Source organism: Garra rufa, chromosome 19, assembly GCF_049309525.1.
Source record: "Garra rufa chromosome 19, GarRuf1.0, whole genome shotgun sequence".
Classification (NCBI taxonomy): Eukaryota; Metazoa; Chordata; class Actinopteri; order Cypriniformes; family Cyprinidae; genus Garra; species Garra rufa.
In genome coordinates, this window is record NC_133379.1 from 24,097,259 (window position 1) to 24,113,736 (window position 16,478).

The window sequence follows — 16,478 nt, forward strand, 5'->3', positions numbered from 1 at the left end:
GTGTGATAAATATTTAATAAATAGACACATTCACTTTTAATCTAGCAGGGTCATATGAAATGCTCTTTCCTTGAGGGTTTAGTTCTCACCCAGATTAAAAGAAGTAACATATCTACTGTATAAAACGTGATAATCTGCAGACAGTTCCTAGTCCAAGGACACGATGGATTTTTCCCACAACAATCCGAAGGCCACCAGCTGCAAGCGTAGCTGCAGATACAGACTCGTCTCAAAATCTTATCTCAGTTCTCATTAATCATCGCTAGAAGTAGAAATGCATTTAACACCTGTTAAATATGGGAAATTCAAAACTATTAACCTTTATAACAAATGAACTAAATCACAAGCACACAACTTCCGTGTTGTCGTAAACAGCATGCGTCTTTGCCATTGGTCACATTTTTAAAAAGAGGAAGTATATTTAAGCTCCAATTGGCTGGTTGGGAAAATGGGCGAGGCTTTAACCACACGAGTGCATTTATGATTCCTCGCGTTCATTGAAAGATGATACTGTGTTTGTACTTGAACTGATTACTACGGACATGACGGATCTATTATATTCAGGTATTTATTAGACGCGTGGTTTTATACTTTAACTTGTGGACACGTGACGTTGTGTTTTGCTTTTTTTTATAGCCTAGCTAACTGCCTGGCTAACTCTTAAGAAGGTAATGAGATTTGCTTTTTGCTATCAAGTTACACTTTAAGCTTGAAACGCGAAATAATTAACTATTTTTTTTATTGATAAGTTCATCCTATTTTGATCTCTGTGATCAAGAAACTGTTTGCTCTGTTCTACATTGTCTAAAGTGCCTGACAGGTCACCACGTGCTCTAACTGCAGCACTACAACCATCACAGCTTCAATCTCAGATGTTCCGCATTTGTGGCCGAAGCAGTAGTTTGCATATGTAAACAACACTCAAACTTGAGCCTATTTTTTTATTTTAAACGCCTTCAGCATTTTTTAACAGGCTTATGTTGATTTTTATAAATGCTACATAGTGATCTTTAGTATTTTAAGTCAGATATATTTAGTGTAGAAGCTTTTATATGTCTTGATCAAGTCAGTTTCCAATATAGAATATTATACACTTTTAAGAAAGGGAACCATGGGTGTTAAGACTTCTATGGCTTAATATTTTTTTAATGTCTCATACTGAAATATGTAGCAGAAAACCCATAAAATATAATTTTCATATATTTTGAACAATTATTGTTGATTACGTCAAATGGTTGCACTCAGTTAGTTCCTGCCACTACCTGTTGCTATTTTTACCGCAACTTGAAAAATAATACTGATACAATGGCACATTGTGGTTTTGGTTGTAATTTTTTTAGTCAAAGGGCAACAAGAGAAGTGATGTAAGTCTTCACTGCTTTTCTAGAGATAAGTGGAGGAGAAAAGAATGGAAAGATGCCTGTGAAAGAATAAAACTTCCTGAAGACTCACATCTTTGTTCTCTCCACTTTAGACCTGATACCTTTGGGGTTTTTAGTAGACCACACAGCTATTGAAAGAGATTACAAATGACAGAGACAAGAAACGCTAGATGCCATCCTGATAGGTGTAAACATGCGACGCTTGTCATGACGCCGTGTGTCACTGAAGGAGTTTCTTAGAGAGGGTTTTATTCAATATCCAGGGGTGTTTAGATCTCTTGTGGGGAAAATCACCTGTAAACCCTTTTAGTATAGCTGTATTCAGTATTTTCCAAGATGGTAAGGTAATAGCAACAGGTATCGCTGGTAGCTCACTGAGTGCAACCATTTCACGTCATAATGGCACCCCCCCATAGTTCAAAATATGTATGAAACATGGATTTTTTTAAATAATGTAAATCTTTAATAGGTTTTTTACTACATTTTGTGACTACAAAACCAGTTATAAGTAGCATGGGTATATTTGTAGCAATAGCCAAAAATACATTGTATGGGTCAAAATTATATCTTTTTTTTAAATGTCAAAAATCATTAAGATTTAAAAAAGAGATCATGTTCCTTTAAGATATTTTGCAAATTCCCTACTATTAATATATAAAACTTAATTTTTAATTAGAATATGTATTGCTAAGGACTTCATTTGGACAACTTTAAAGTAGATTTTCTCAGTATTTAGATTTTGTTTTTGTGCCCTTTGAAAATCTGGAATCCAATAGTATCTCAGCCAAATACTGTCATATCCTAACAAACCATACATCAATAGAAATGTATGTATCATCTTTCAGATGATGTATAAATCTCAATAAAAAAAAAAAAATGCTTATAACTAGTTTTGTAGTCCAGGGTCACATTTCAGTAAGAGACATCATTTATGTTATATTAAGCCATACAAGTCTTAATACCCGGGGTTCCCTTTAAGTATTTTTCATAGGTGGATATTAAAACAGCCTATTTTCCTATTAATATTAAACAAGGAATGGTATTTTTTAATTAAAGAGGCCCACCTGAGGTCAGCATTATAGTGCATGAATTCCTAAAGAGATTAAGATTATTTCCACTATTAGTCATTAGATGTTACCCAACATCAAAGTCTGTGACTTTCACTGAAGTTCTTCTCATTTTCTCTGGATTTTCTAGGTCTCTATGTGTAAAATATGGATCGTGAAGCGGGAGAGAACTCCTTTGAACATGGAAGATTGGGAACTCTCAGCCGCTGGGGGAGTTTTCTTTGCGGTCCGCGGAACCTCACATTTAAAGATGTGTTTACATGGTATGTTAAAGATCTCTCTGTTTTGAAATCTTCAGTGCTTTTAAGTTGCAATTTTCAAATTGATGGTAACTTAAGAATTGTTCTTACAGGCAGCTCTGCAAAACCATTGCAATGGGTCAAGCCCTTTCGATGCTGATATGTGGAACGGCGGTTACGTGTCAGTATTTGGCAGATGCTGGGGTGGAGACGCCAATGCTGCAAAGCTTCCTCAATTACACCTTGCTGCTGCTCACATATACTTTAGTCTTAGCCTTCAGGAGAGGTACACTGCAGCACACCTTTTCTGAATAAAAATGCTTTTATCAAATGATTAGAAGGGCAGAATATCATTTTCATTAGCATGTTTATCATTGCTCCAGATTTGTAATAAACTTATTTGAAGATTCATTCCTGCATGGCTAATATGGGTTAAAGTCTTTGAATTGTTTATTGAGTGTCCTTTTTTATAATTCAGGTGAAAATAATATTGTTCAAATTCTAAAAACAAAGTGGTGGAAGTATTTTCTGATGGCTCTTACGGATGTAGAAGCCAACTACGCAGTTGTAAAGGCATACCAGTTCACTACCCTCACCAGTATACAGGTAAAAATACATAATTAATTTACTTTTTAGTTGCTTTTCAGCCAACATACACATTTTAATATAATAATTTTGAGTTGAGTAATAACCATTATGTGTTGTAGCTGCTGGACTGCTTTGTGATCCCAGTTCTGATGGTGCTCTCATGGATTTTCTTGAAAACTCGCTATCGGCCGTTGCATTTTATAGCTGTGGCTGTGTGCTTGCTTGGAGTCGGTGCGATGGTGGGAGCAGATCTGCTAGCAGGGAGAGACCAAGGCTCAAGTAAGAACTTTATTTATTTTTAATCATTTGATTGTGCTTTAATATATTCTTCTATATATTCCTTTGTTTTGCTTCTCATGAATCATTTGCCAAAACCTGAGGGTATTTTAGTTCAGTTACGAAATATAAGATTATATAAAACGAGGACAAGTGATGAAGAATTTATCGTAGACTTTTTTTTCTTTTGTTGTTGTTGCTTAAAATGTCATCTTGCACAAAAATAAATCTCTGTGGATCTGTTTCTTGGTCTTTTTGTGTGCCTCTGTCACTGCAGGTAGTCATGTGTTGTTTGGGGATGGACTGGTGCTGGTCAGTGCTGCTCTTTACGCAGTGTCTAATGTCTGTCAGGAATACACAGTGAAAAACCTAAGCAGAGTGGAGTTCTTGGGCATGATGGGGCTCTTTGGGACATTCATCAGTGGTGTGCAGATGTAAGTTTTATGTCCACCATCACATTTTCTAAGTGTAATGCACCCACCATGAAATAAAGCCAAGTTTTTGAGAGGCTATGTACAGAATCTTTCAAAAATTTGTGGTCTGTAAGGTTTTCTTCTTTTTTTTTTTTGCACAAGATTTGAATACTTTTATTCAGTTATGCATTTCTATTTAAATATATATTATAAAAGGAATAGTTCACCCAAAAATGTAAACTCTGACATCAATTACTCACCCCCATGTTGTTCCAAACCCTTAAGACCCTTGATCTTTAAAATTAAAATTAAGAAATTATTGATGAAATCCAAAAGCTTTTTGTCTGCATAGACAGCAACACAACTATCACATTCAAGGCCCAGAAAAGTAGTAAGGACATTGTTAAAATAGTCCGTGTGACATCAGTGGTTCAACTGTAATGTTATGAAGCTACGAGAATACTCTAAGTTCATTGTCTGTATATTCTGGTTAAAATAAGTCGAAAGTCTTGGTCGAAATCTGCAGACATGTTTACGAAGGCTGTTTTAGGTACAGTGTGCATCATCTTCTGCTTGTAAACAAGACGCATCTGAGTTTTGTCAAAAAGCTGCTCTTGCATCAGCAGTACCACATGCATGCGTTGTAATGCTCTCCTGAACGTGTTATTATAAAGTCATTGTTCCGAAGATGAACAAAGGTCTTAAAGGAACACTCCACTTTTTTTGGAAATAGGCTCATTCTCCATCTCCCCCCGAGTTAATAAGTTGAGTTTTACCGTTTTGAAATCCATTCAGCCGTTCTCCTGTTCTGGCGATATCACTTTTAGCATAGCTTAGCATAGATCATTGAATCCTATTAGACCAATAGCATTATGTTCAAAAAATGACCAACGAGTTTCGATATTTGTCCTATTTTAAAACTTGACTCTTCTGTAGTTATATCGTGTACTAAGACCAGTGGAAATGCAAAGCTTCAATTTTCTAGGCTGATAAGATTAGGAACTACACTCCCATTCCGGCGTAATAGTCAAGGAAGTTTGCTGCCGTAATATGGCTGAAGCAGGCGGAGTATTATCAGAAATGAGTTCTTTGAAACTCGCAGCTTTGCATTTCCACCGGTCTTAGTACACCATATAACTACAGAAGAGTCAAGTTTTAAATAGGACAAATATTGAAACTCGTTGGTCATTTTTGAACGCGTTGCTATTGGTCTAATAGGATTCAATGATCTATGCTAAGCTATGCCAAAAGTGATATCGCCAGAACAAGAGAACGGCTGAATGGATTTCAAAACGGTAAAACCCAACTTATTAACTCGGGGGGAGTTGGAGAATGAGCCTTTTCCAAAAAAAGTAGAGTGTTCCTTTAAGGGGTTGGAACGACATGAGGGTATGTAATTAATGACAGAACTTCCCCTATCCCTTTAACTGAACTAAAAACAAAACCATCATGGTATCTACAAAAATGTTTAGCAGCACAACTGATAATAAGAAGTGTTTCTTGAGCATCAAATCAGCATATTAGAATGATTTCTGAAGGATCATGTGACATTAAAGACTGGAGAAATAGCTGCTGAAAATTCAGCTTTGCCATTGCAGGAATACACAGGAATAAATGGCATGTTCTTAAAAACTACAAATCTTACCAACAACAAACTTTTAAACCATAGTGCATACGTAAGTAATTAGCCCTAGTTGATTTTTGGGTAAGCCATCTTTTTATTTTAAAGGGCTGTACTTGAATCCAAAGCTATACCTGCCATCAGCTGGAACTGGACAATTTGTGAGTAACTCTAAGTTTAAATAGTTTCTTTTTCATTGATTCATTTCTGTTATCTAGTCATCATTTACACAGAATTCCAATAAATGTATGTAGTAAGTTTTACAGAAATGTGAGTAATTCCAGTTTTCCTCTTTATATAATAAAGTGTGACACTGGACTACAAAACCAGTCATAAAAGTAAATTTCTTTGAAACTATTTGAAAATCTGGAATCTTAAAGTTGTCCAAATGATGTTGTAACACCGCTCTCTTTTTAGGATGTTACTCTGAGGGGTTCAACAGATTTTTGACTTGTACTGATATAAATCACACCTCACAAAACAAATGCTCTTTAAACCCAATTTAATTTCCTCACAAGTGCTCATAACATACCACAAAAAACAAGTTCATGAATAAACTCTTAGCAATTTCAACAGTCTTTGTCTCTTAAATGAGTCAATGAAAGGATGAGAACTTATCGCTTTGATGTCCAGTCTTTGAGATGAAATGCCAAAGATGAAGTATTGAGAGATTCACTTCCAAAAGAAATTTGAGAGCGACGCAATGCAATTATCCACAATACGAGACAAGACCATGATCAACAGAGTTCGGCGAGTCATCTTCAGCGCTGCGTTGGTTAAAAGTGCCATAACTTTGTAACCTGCGTGAACCACACATGATTTCCTATTCCCTTCGTATCCAAATCTCGTTCGTATAAAGAACACACAGATGGTACGACACTAAAAAGTCCTTTCTACAAAGAAAGCAAAATGACTGACATCAATACACTTTTATACAAATACGATATCAAAATTACAAGACATTCCTTACTCACAGTTGAGCGTAAACTCAAGAGTTCTCAACAACGGACTTGAAAGAGCCAACAGGTAGCACGAGTTCACCACAATGGCAATGGTTTCCCTCTACCAAACAAACTACTTACTCTATGGTAGCTGAGCTTATATCTTTGATTACCTCAAGGCCATAGCGCCCTCAAGCTGCTCCTAGAGGCATTACAGGCAACCCTTAGACAAACCCATAAAAGATGAACAAAAATAACAGTGCAAAATACAACAAAACAACCCGTAACGTTTTTTTTTTCCGTTACATACCCCTCCCTTCGACATCAAAATTTGACACATGGCAAATTTTTAAGTTTTGTGTATGGTAACTGTCAATCTGAGTAGGATCAGACAACATTGACACCTTGTAATTAACTGGACCAAGCTTTTTGACCACTTTAGCTGGCCCTCGCCATTTTGGAGAAATTTTTGCCATGAAACCATCATCTGCACGAGATAAAGGATGAGTGCGCACCCAAACTATATCACCTTCCTGGAAGTCTTGAGTTCTTCTCTTGAGGTCGTAATACTTTTTCTGTTTAGTTTGTGCCTTCTCAACATTTTCTCTGACAGACTCGTATAGCAGTTTCTGGCGATCGATGATACTGTAGCTTGGTTCATCTGGCTCTGGTGGATTCTGTAGAGCTCTTTGTAGTGGTCCTTTCAATTGACGTCCAAGGGCTACTTCAGCTGGTGAGAATCCTGTGCTTTCATGCCATGCTGTATTCAAAGCAAATCTGAACTCATGGATCCATTGATCCCAAGTACGATGATTATTGCCAACATATGATGCAATCATGGTTTTTAGGTTACGATTTATGCGTTCAGTCAAGTTTGATTGTGGATGATAAGCAGTGGTGAGCTTTTGGATTACTTGCCACTGTTTGCAGACTTGATCCAAGATGTTTGAGGTGAACTGAGTGCCTCTATCTGAAACAATGAATGCAGGGGTTCCCCATCTTGTAAATATCTCTTCGATGAGAATTCGAACGATAGTAGTAGCCTTGGCAGCCCTCATGGGGAAGACCTCTACCCATTTGGAAAAATAGTCTACAACCACAAGAAGATATTCATTTTGTCGGGTACTACGTGGAAATGGTCCCATAATATCCATACCAAGCATGTGTCCGGGCTCAAGAACGGGCACGTTTTGAAGACCTCCTGCTGGTTTCAAATTTGTGGGCTTATGTTGCTGGCATTTTTCACACTGTTTACAATGTTGCCATATATCGGTACGCATGGATGGCCAATAAGCAAATTCTAGAAGTCTCATTAGAGTTTTAAATCTGCCTAAATGTCCACTGAGAGGGTTGTCATGGGCATAAATTAAGAAAACTTCCTTTAAACTAGCAGGTACCACAATCTGACATCTTTGACCTCCTTTGGGGACAGGAACACTCCTGAACAAAATATCATTTTTGAGTACATAGTGAGTTCTCATACGATCAGTGGTATTTTGACCTTTGGCTTTTACTATAAGTTCCTGACACTCTGTGTCTTTCTTCTGCTCAACAGCAATCTGAGATAAGTCCATTGGTAACTCACAAGTGATTGGAGCAGAAATAGGTTTTGCTGGAGTGTGCATCAGAATTGCAGTGGGTTCAGCAGAATATCTCCGTGACAGAACATCAGGTACCACATTGCACTGGCCTTTTCTGTAGCGAACTGTAAAGTGGTAGCCTTGAAGTCTGATAGTCCATCTTTCTAGTCTTGATGAAGGCTTTGGGTGTTGGAAAAGCCAAACTAAAGAAGCATGATCAGTAACTACCTCAAATGCTCGACCTTCAAGATAGTGGTGCCATTTTTCCACAGCCCAGACTACAGCGAGGCATTCCTTCTCTGATGCAGAATATGATTTTTCAGCACCTCTCAACAATCTGGATGCGTAAGCAATCACTTTCTCTTGTCCATCTCTCTCCTGTGTCAGCACAGCTCCTAAACCAACATCGCTAGCGTCGGTTTGCACTTTAAAAGGCAATTCAAAATTGGGTGTAATTAAAACAGGGGCTTTGGTCAGATCATCTTTAATGACTTCAAATGATCTCTGACACTCGTCTATCCACATCCATTTAGCTCCTTTTTTCTTTAGTGCATGTAAGGGTGCTGCTTTAGTGGAAAAATCTGAAATGAAACGGTGATACCAAGCTGCAAGGCCTAGGAACCGTTGTAATTCTTTTAGGGAAGTTGGGGTTGGAAATGACTTGATCGCATCTACCTTGTCAGAATCCACTTTGACTCCTTCAGCAGTAATTGTGTGGCCTAAGTAGTCCAATGATGAACAGATGAATTTGCATTTCTTGAGATTAAGCGTGAGACCGGCGGTGTGCAGACTGGTGAATACTTGGTTAAGATGTTGCAGGTGTGTTTGGATGTCTGGTGAATACACAATGATGTCATCTATGTACACCATACAACACTTGTTTTTGTAGTCTCTAAGAACTTGTTCCATCAAACGCTGAAAAGAAGCAGCTGCGTTTTTGAGACCAAAGGGAAGACACAAAAATTCATACAACCCTGACGCGGTGATGAACGCGGTCTTCTCCACACTTGCAGAATCCATCTCTACCTGCCAGTAGCCGCTCTTCAAATCCAAAGTGCTAAACACTTTGGCTCCTTGCAACGAATCCAGTATATCAGTAATCTGGGGCATTGGATAAGCATCAAGGTGAGTTTTAGAATTGAGACCACGGTAATCAATGCACAACCGAGATCCTCCATCCTTTTTATCCACTACCACAACAGGTGAGGCCCATGGAGATGTGGAAGGTCTAATGATTTTTTGTTGAAGTAGTTCCTTGATCTGTTCTTCAATAAAATCATTCTTGACTCTTGAAACCCGGTAAGGTCTCTTCCTTAAGGGAAGTTCATCAATTGTTTTAATTTCATGTTTGATGCAGTTTGTACGTCCTAGCTTGTGAGTGCAAACTGATGGCCAATCATACATGAAAGATTTTAACTGATTCTTTACCTTGCATGAGGCATGAGAATTTTCAACCGCTTGATCGATGAGCTTCAAGTCTTCCTCATTGAAGATTAACTCCACACCACCTTGTGCAGCATAAAACTGGACGGCAGCATTCTTGTGAAGTTCATTATACCGAATAGGGTGACTGGTGTTGGTATCAGGTAAGTGAACACGTGAAGAATTAAAATCAATAGTTACTTTGGCTTCCTTTAGAAAATCCAGCCCTAAGATTACAGGAACAGCCAAGTCTTCATCACTCATCACATAAAATGTGACAACAAGCTTCACTCCATATATCTCACACTCCCAGAGCACTTTTCCCTGTGTTCGCTGGCTCTGACCATTAGCAAGCATAAAAGTTTGGGAACTTTTGATCAGATGCTCACTGTCCCTTCTCAACCTCTGCCAAACCTTTTCTTGCAATAAGGATAAGGTGCTTCCTGTGTCAATTACAGCATTAAAATAAGTGTGATTTAAAATTATTGGAGCTTGCAGTACATTGTTACATTGAGAGTCAGTCGCTGGATCAATGAGCAGAAGTTGGTTTTGCTGGCCTCTTCCACCAGAAGATTTCTTCTTCTGTTCCTCATCTTTCCCTTGATTCCATCTCCTTTTATTTTCAACCCAATCCTTTTCTATTTGAGTGCCAAGACGGACCAGATCATCGACAGTCTTCACTGTTCCCCTTAACAGCGAGGCCAGGCGAGGGTTGCAATTTCTTAAAGTCGCTTGAACAATCTCAATTTCAGCCATCTCAGGATTATTCTTCAAGCACAACGCTCTGTAATTAAAAGCAAAGTCTCTAATGCTCTCCTGAACACCTTGACGATAACTTGCTAATTTCTGAGCAGCAACTTCTTTGTGATCTTCATTTAAGAATGAAAAGAGAAACTTTTCTTTGAAAGAACACCAATCTCTAATGTTCTGCTTCTCCGCTCTCCACCAACTCTTAGCAGTACCTTTTAGACTCACAGATAATGATGCCAACAACTCTTCAGGATACAGAGGTCTCAGCTCATTATATTCTTCAAATCGATCAATAAAATCAATTGGGTCTTCTGAATCAAGGTTACTGAAAGTAGGCAGTTCAAGTTTAACTGAAGGGTTAGAAGATGAAGATAGATACGTTACTTGCTTTGTGCTATTCTGAGTAACTGGGTCGATCTTGGATGAAGTTTGGGACATCCTATGAGTAGTAGAAGTACTGGAGTGCACAGGGGTAGACATGAGAGGTTTGAAAGTTTTAAATTTTTGCTCTAGCTGTTTGTCCCGTCGCTTTAAACAATCCACAATACTTTGGCTTAAGTCGTCAATTTTAGAATGAAACAGCTGTTTAACACGGTCCACCTCTCTTTGCAAACAATAGTTGATTTTGTCTTCACATGCTTTCAACCTTGCAGTCATTACATCTGTGGTAACTAGCTCACTGACACGATGCTCGAGATCAGCAAGATGCTCCTCAATGCTACACATACGCTGGCCAGCTTCTTCATTTCCAGGCTGCAGTCTATCTTCATGAAACTCAAGTGGTGGAGGGGGCAATGGCAAGTCATCTGGTCTAAAACCATGATCAGGTATCTGACCAGTGGAAATATCTCTGCCTTCTCTCTCTTCTTCCGAGTCTAAATATAACTCACTAAAGGTATCAATGAGGTTAGTTACTGGGTCTCTCCGTTGAATAAAGGCTTCAACTGAGAAATCAGGTGCACACTCTTCCATTGCAGATGGTTTCTTTTTTTGTTCTTTTTTAAATATTTGTTTGTGAAGATTAATCAGTACAGTCAAAATTTATAATTAAGGGACACAGAGAAATAAATCTATAGTTCTCCGTCAAGTTCAAATAAGTCCCTGTTCGGGCGCCAATCTGTAACACCGCTCTCTTTTTAGGATGTTACTCTGAGGGGTTCAACAGATTTTTGACTTGTACTGATATAAATCACACCTCACAAAACAAATGCTCTTTAAACCCAATTTAATTTCCTCACAAGTGCTCATAACATACCACAAAAAACAAGTTCATGAATAAACTCTTAGCAATTTCAACAGTCTTTGTCTCTTAAATGAGTCAATGAAAGGATGAGAACTTATCGCTTTGATGTCCAGTCTTTGAGATGAAATGCCAAAGATGAAGTATTGAGAGATTCACTTCCAAAAGAAATTTGAGAGCGACGCAATGCAATTATCCACAATACGAGACAAGACCATGATCAACAGAGTTCGGCGAGTCATCTTCAGCGCTGCGTTGGTTAAAAGTGCCATAACTTTGTAACCTGCGTGAACCACACATGATTTCCTATTCCCTTCGTATCCAAATCTCGTTCGTATAAAGAACACACAGATGGTACGACACTAAAAAGTCCTTTCTACAAAGAAAGCAAAATGACTGACATCAATACACTTTTATACAAATACGATATCAAAATTACAAGACATTCCTTACTCACAGTTGAGCGTAAACTCAAGAGTTCTCAACAACGGACTTGAAAGAGCCAACAGGTAGCACGAGTTCACCACAATGGCAATGGTTTCCCTCTACCAAACAAACTACTTACTCTATGGTAGCTGAGCTTATATCTTTGATTACCTCAAGGCCATAGCGCCCTCAAGCTGCTCCTAGAGGCATTACAGGCAACCCTTAGACAAACCCATAAAAGATGAACAAAAATAACAGTGCAAAATACAACAAAACAACCCGTAACGTTTTTTTTTTCCGTTACAATGTTTTTATCAATGCTTATTACTAATCAAAAATTGAGTTTTTATGTTTAAGGTAGGAAATACAAAATATCTACATGAAACATGATCTTTACTTAATATCCTGATGATTTTTGGCATAAAAGAAAATTGATAATTTTGACCCATACAATGTATTGTTGGCTATAGCAACAAATATACCCCTAGTTTTGTGGTACAGGGTTACAAATACTCTAAATACCTTAATGTTTATTCTCTAGGCCTGCTCTTTGTTGCATATACTGTGTGCATGTATGGACTGTACAGTTTCATGCCTGTAGTGGTAAAGATGACCAGCGCCACTGCTGTGAACCTCTCACTGCTGACTGCCGACCTCTTCAGTCTCTTCTGTGGCATTTTCCTATTTCGCTACAATGTGAGTAGAAAGATTACATTTTCAGCAAATCAATAAAAATGCCAGGACAAAAGAAAAGATGAAAAGATTTCTTCGCCACAGTCCTCTTGCTAAATGATAATTGGCCAGGTGTGTTGACATTATGAGTGGATGCACTGATTCTTGATATGTGGACTGTTGCTTTATACAATAAATGTTTTAATGAAACACTTTTACCTTTGAAGACTGTTAGTCACATTGATTTTTCAGTTTCTTACAAGTGTTTGAAACGCTCCTTCTTTCTTCACAGTTCTCAGGGCTGTACATCGTGTCTTTTGTGGTGATAACGCTTGGTTTCATCATGTTCAACATAGTACCCACCTACACATCAGATCAGTCGTATTCCACTAATGACAGAGCGTATCATCTTGCTTCATCTACGGATGCCCAACAAGATGGAGACATTGTAGTAGACTGGCTGCAAAAGGAAGGACAAGAGAATCAGGACAGGATAGGATCTAGTCACAGAGCACATTGCAACGGATTCTGTTCGCAGATATAAAGCTCTACAATGTAGAGTATGGTATTGAATTTTACAGATTTGCTTTTGGGTATATATATATATTTTTTTTTTTTTTGCCAAAGGCAGTGTTTTATCTGTTATTTATGGATTTTAAATCCACTTCAGTGTGCCTTGAGTCTGTTTGTTTTGTAAAATTTACACCAATTTGCATATAAATGTTGTTTAAATCTGCTGAGACTAAAGGTCAGACACGTATAATAATCCGTACAGTACTACCTTAAGAGATGCTAATGTCTTAACATCTCACTTCCATATGAGATGCTGCTTCCAGTATGATTACTACTATTAACATTTTTTTTTTATCTTTGTTACATTCTTTATCTAACACTTGTTATTTTTTTTAAGTTACGAAATGACTACAAAACTGTAGATCAAAACTAACTTTAGATGAAATGGATGTTTTCAGCTTTTCATTTAACTTGTTACATTTATTATTAGTATTGAATGTTTTTATGTTTATTTTGTTTTATGTATTAACATTTGAAAATGAGTATTTTTGACCATTAAAGTGGTTTTATCATTCATAGTTAATGTTTAATAGTGGTGTTTGTCAAATATGCTAAGTTGGTTTTACATTTGAACATTTTGGCTTCTAGAACAGATGTTTCAACCATTAAAGGCTCATGTATGCTTCACCTAGACTCTCAGCCAACCCAGGGACTGCCATCAGAAGTGTTTTTAAAAAATTATTAGAAATAATTGGTAATCTATCTAATAGTTATAAAATTCCATAGAAATAAGTTAAATAATTACATATAAAGATTTTAGCTCTGGTCCCACTGGAGCAGTGGTTCTCATTTAGTGTTTAGAATTTTAATTTGGAGTTTGATTTCTTTCGATATAATAATTTATTAATGGACTTGCCATTATTTTAAAATACAGTTTACCCAAAAATGAAAATTCTGTCATTAATTACTCACTTTCATGACGTTCCAAACCCGTAAGACCTTTATCTTCGTAATACAAATGATGAACTCCGAGAGCTTTCTGACCCTGCATAGACAGCAACGCAACTGACACGTTCAAGGCCCAGAAAGGTAGTAAGGACATCATTAAAATAGTCCATGTAACATCAGTGGTTCAATGGTTATATTATGAAGCTACAAGAATACTTTTTGTGTGCAAAGAAAACCAAAATATTGACTTTATTTAACAATTTATTCTCGTTTCAGTCTTTGATACATATTCACAAGAGTACCATGATGCATACTTGTGGTGCTGCTGACATAGGAATGGTCATTCTGACATAGAACCTGGAAGTGCTGCGTCTTGTTTACATGTAGAGGAAGACGCACACTGTGCAGAGGGATGACCAGCAATTTTTTTTTGTCCAGCCTTACTTTGGACCAGAATATTCAGACAATGAACTAAAAGACATAGACATTCTACGTCAGAACGTTAGCTCCTGCGTCAGCCGCTCCACACACATGCGTCTTGGTACTTTTGTGAACACACCTTTGAAGACTGACACAGAACCCTGATAAAAAAAAAAAACTGCTAAAACCAGCCTAAACTGGTTGGCTGGTCTTAGCTGGTTTAAGCTGGTCTCCCAGTCTGGCTAGGCTGGTCAATTTGGTTCCAGGCTGGTCTCCCAGCCTGACCAGCTAAAACCCCTTTAAAACCAGCCTGCTGACCAGCTAAGACCAGGCTGGATGTCCAGCTAAATCCAGCCAACCAGCTGGTTTAGCTGTTTTTTTTTTAGGAGAGAAGAGAAGAAATTGTTAAATTAACCCCCAGTTTCACAGACAAGTCTTAAACCTTGTCCCAGACTACAATGTAAATCTGAGCTGTTTCAGATGAAAGAAACTTGCACTGATTGAACTTAAAAATGGCAGTGCCTTTATTTTGTCTTAAGATGCACACCAGTAATGTTTTTTCTAAGGCACGTTTATAAAAATTACTTAAAGGTATAGTTCACCCAAAAATGAAAATTTGATGTTTATTTGCTTACCCCCAGGGCATCCAAGATGTAGGTGACTTTGTTTCCTTAGCAGAACACAAACGAAGATTTTAACGAAAAACGGTGCAGTCTGCCAGCCAAATAATGGCAGGGATGGGCACCAGGTCTTTAAAAGTAAAAAAAAAAAAAAAAAAAAAAAAGAACATGCACAGACAAATCCAAATTACACCCTTCGGCTCGTGACGACACATTGATGTCCTAAGACACGAAACGATCATTTTTTTGCAAAAAACTTAACAGTATTTATATAAATATATTTTTTTACCTTGGATACACAGCCACGTCCAACTGTCATGAGCACGAGTTTAGCGTTACATGTGTACGCGCTCTGGCGTAGTATACGCAAACACTGGAAGCGATCTGTCGCATGTATACAACACTCATTGTTTACACAGTGCACAGACAGAGATTGTGGGTATAGAGGCTATTCAAAATGGTAATTACTTGCGCTTATCCTGATTGTTCAAACCGATTTAAAGCTAAGAGATTACATTTGCTGGCGCAAACTCATCCGGGACTTTTCACCGATTTCCCTTTACGGTGTTTGCGTACACTACGCCAGAGCGCGTACACGTGTAACGTGCCTGATGAAAAGCTCGTGCTCATGACAGTTGGATGTGGCTGTGTATCAAAGGTAAAAAATGATATAAATACTTTTCAGTTTCTGACAAAAAACAATCGTTTTGTGTCTTAGGACATCAATGTATCGTCATGAGCCGAAGGGTGTAATTTTACTTTTAAAGGTCTGGTGCCCATCCACTGCCATTATTTGGCTGGCAGACTGCACCGGTTTTCGTTAAAATTCTTTCTTTGTGTTCTGCTGAAGAAACAAAGTCACCTACATCTTGGATGCCCTGGGGGTAAGCAGATAAACATCAAATTTTCATTTTTGGGTGAACTATCCCTTTAAATGTCCTAATTGAACTATGGCCCAATCCTGGTTTAATCTAAACCCTGTCTGTGAAACTAGGCCTAAGTAATATTTTTTTTTTGTTTGCACACAAAAAATATTCTTGTAGCTTTATAAAAATATAGTTGAATGTCACATGGACTATTTTAACAATGTCCTTACTAGCTTTCTGGGCCGTATAGAACAGCATTGCTGGTCAGAAAACTCTCGGATTTCATCAAAAAAATATCCTAATTTGTGTTCCGAAGGGTTTGGAACGACATGACGCGGGTGAATAAATAGGAGTCACAAACCCTGGTTCTAAAAGAGCAAAAGCATGCTATTAAATTATTATGGGAAAACAATTTTAAAAAACTCTATACATGACTTTTGTGTTTATGTAAAGGAGTGAGAGGTCTTCTGGGGTCTTTCCGCCGCCGTGCGGCA

At 37.8% G+C, this 16,478-nt stretch overlaps 1 protein-coding gene across 1 annotated transcript; it reads left to right on the plus strand.

The window, feature by feature from the left end:
• Nucleotides 1-451: 451 nt before the first annotated feature.
• On the plus strand, nucleotides 452-13,500 carry slc35f2 (solute carrier family 35 member F2). The gene is made up of 9 exons (XM_073825053.1): nucleotides 452-564; nucleotides 2,580-2,712; nucleotides 2,802-2,974; nucleotides 3,167-3,294; nucleotides 3,396-3,555; nucleotides 3,830-3,986; nucleotides 5,695-5,747; nucleotides 12,487-12,641; nucleotides 12,910-13,500. The coding sequence occupies exons 2-9, from the start codon at nucleotides 2,597-2,599 to the stop codon at nucleotides 13,159-13,161; spliced, it is 1,194 nt and encodes a 397-aa protein (XP_073681154.1). The 5' UTR covers nucleotides 452-564; nucleotides 2,580-2,596; the 3' UTR covers nucleotides 13,162-13,500.
• Nucleotides 13,501-16,478: the final 2,978 nt, after the last annotated feature.

Excerpts from the sequence above, each read along its gene's own strand:
- slc35f2 (XM_073825053.1), top strand. The coding sequence starts at position 2,597 with ATGGATCGTGAAGCGGGAGAGAACTCCTTTGAACATGGAAGATTGGGA. Across the intron at positions 3,987-5,694 it reads TTCATCAGTGGTGTGCAGAT|GGCTGTACTTGAATCCAAAG; the intron begins GTAAGTTTTATG and ends TTTATTTTAAAG. Across the intron at positions 12,642-12,909 it reads TTTTCCTATTTCGCTACAAT|TTCTCAGGGCTGTACATCGT; the intron begins GTGAGTAGAAAG and ends CTTTCTTCACAG.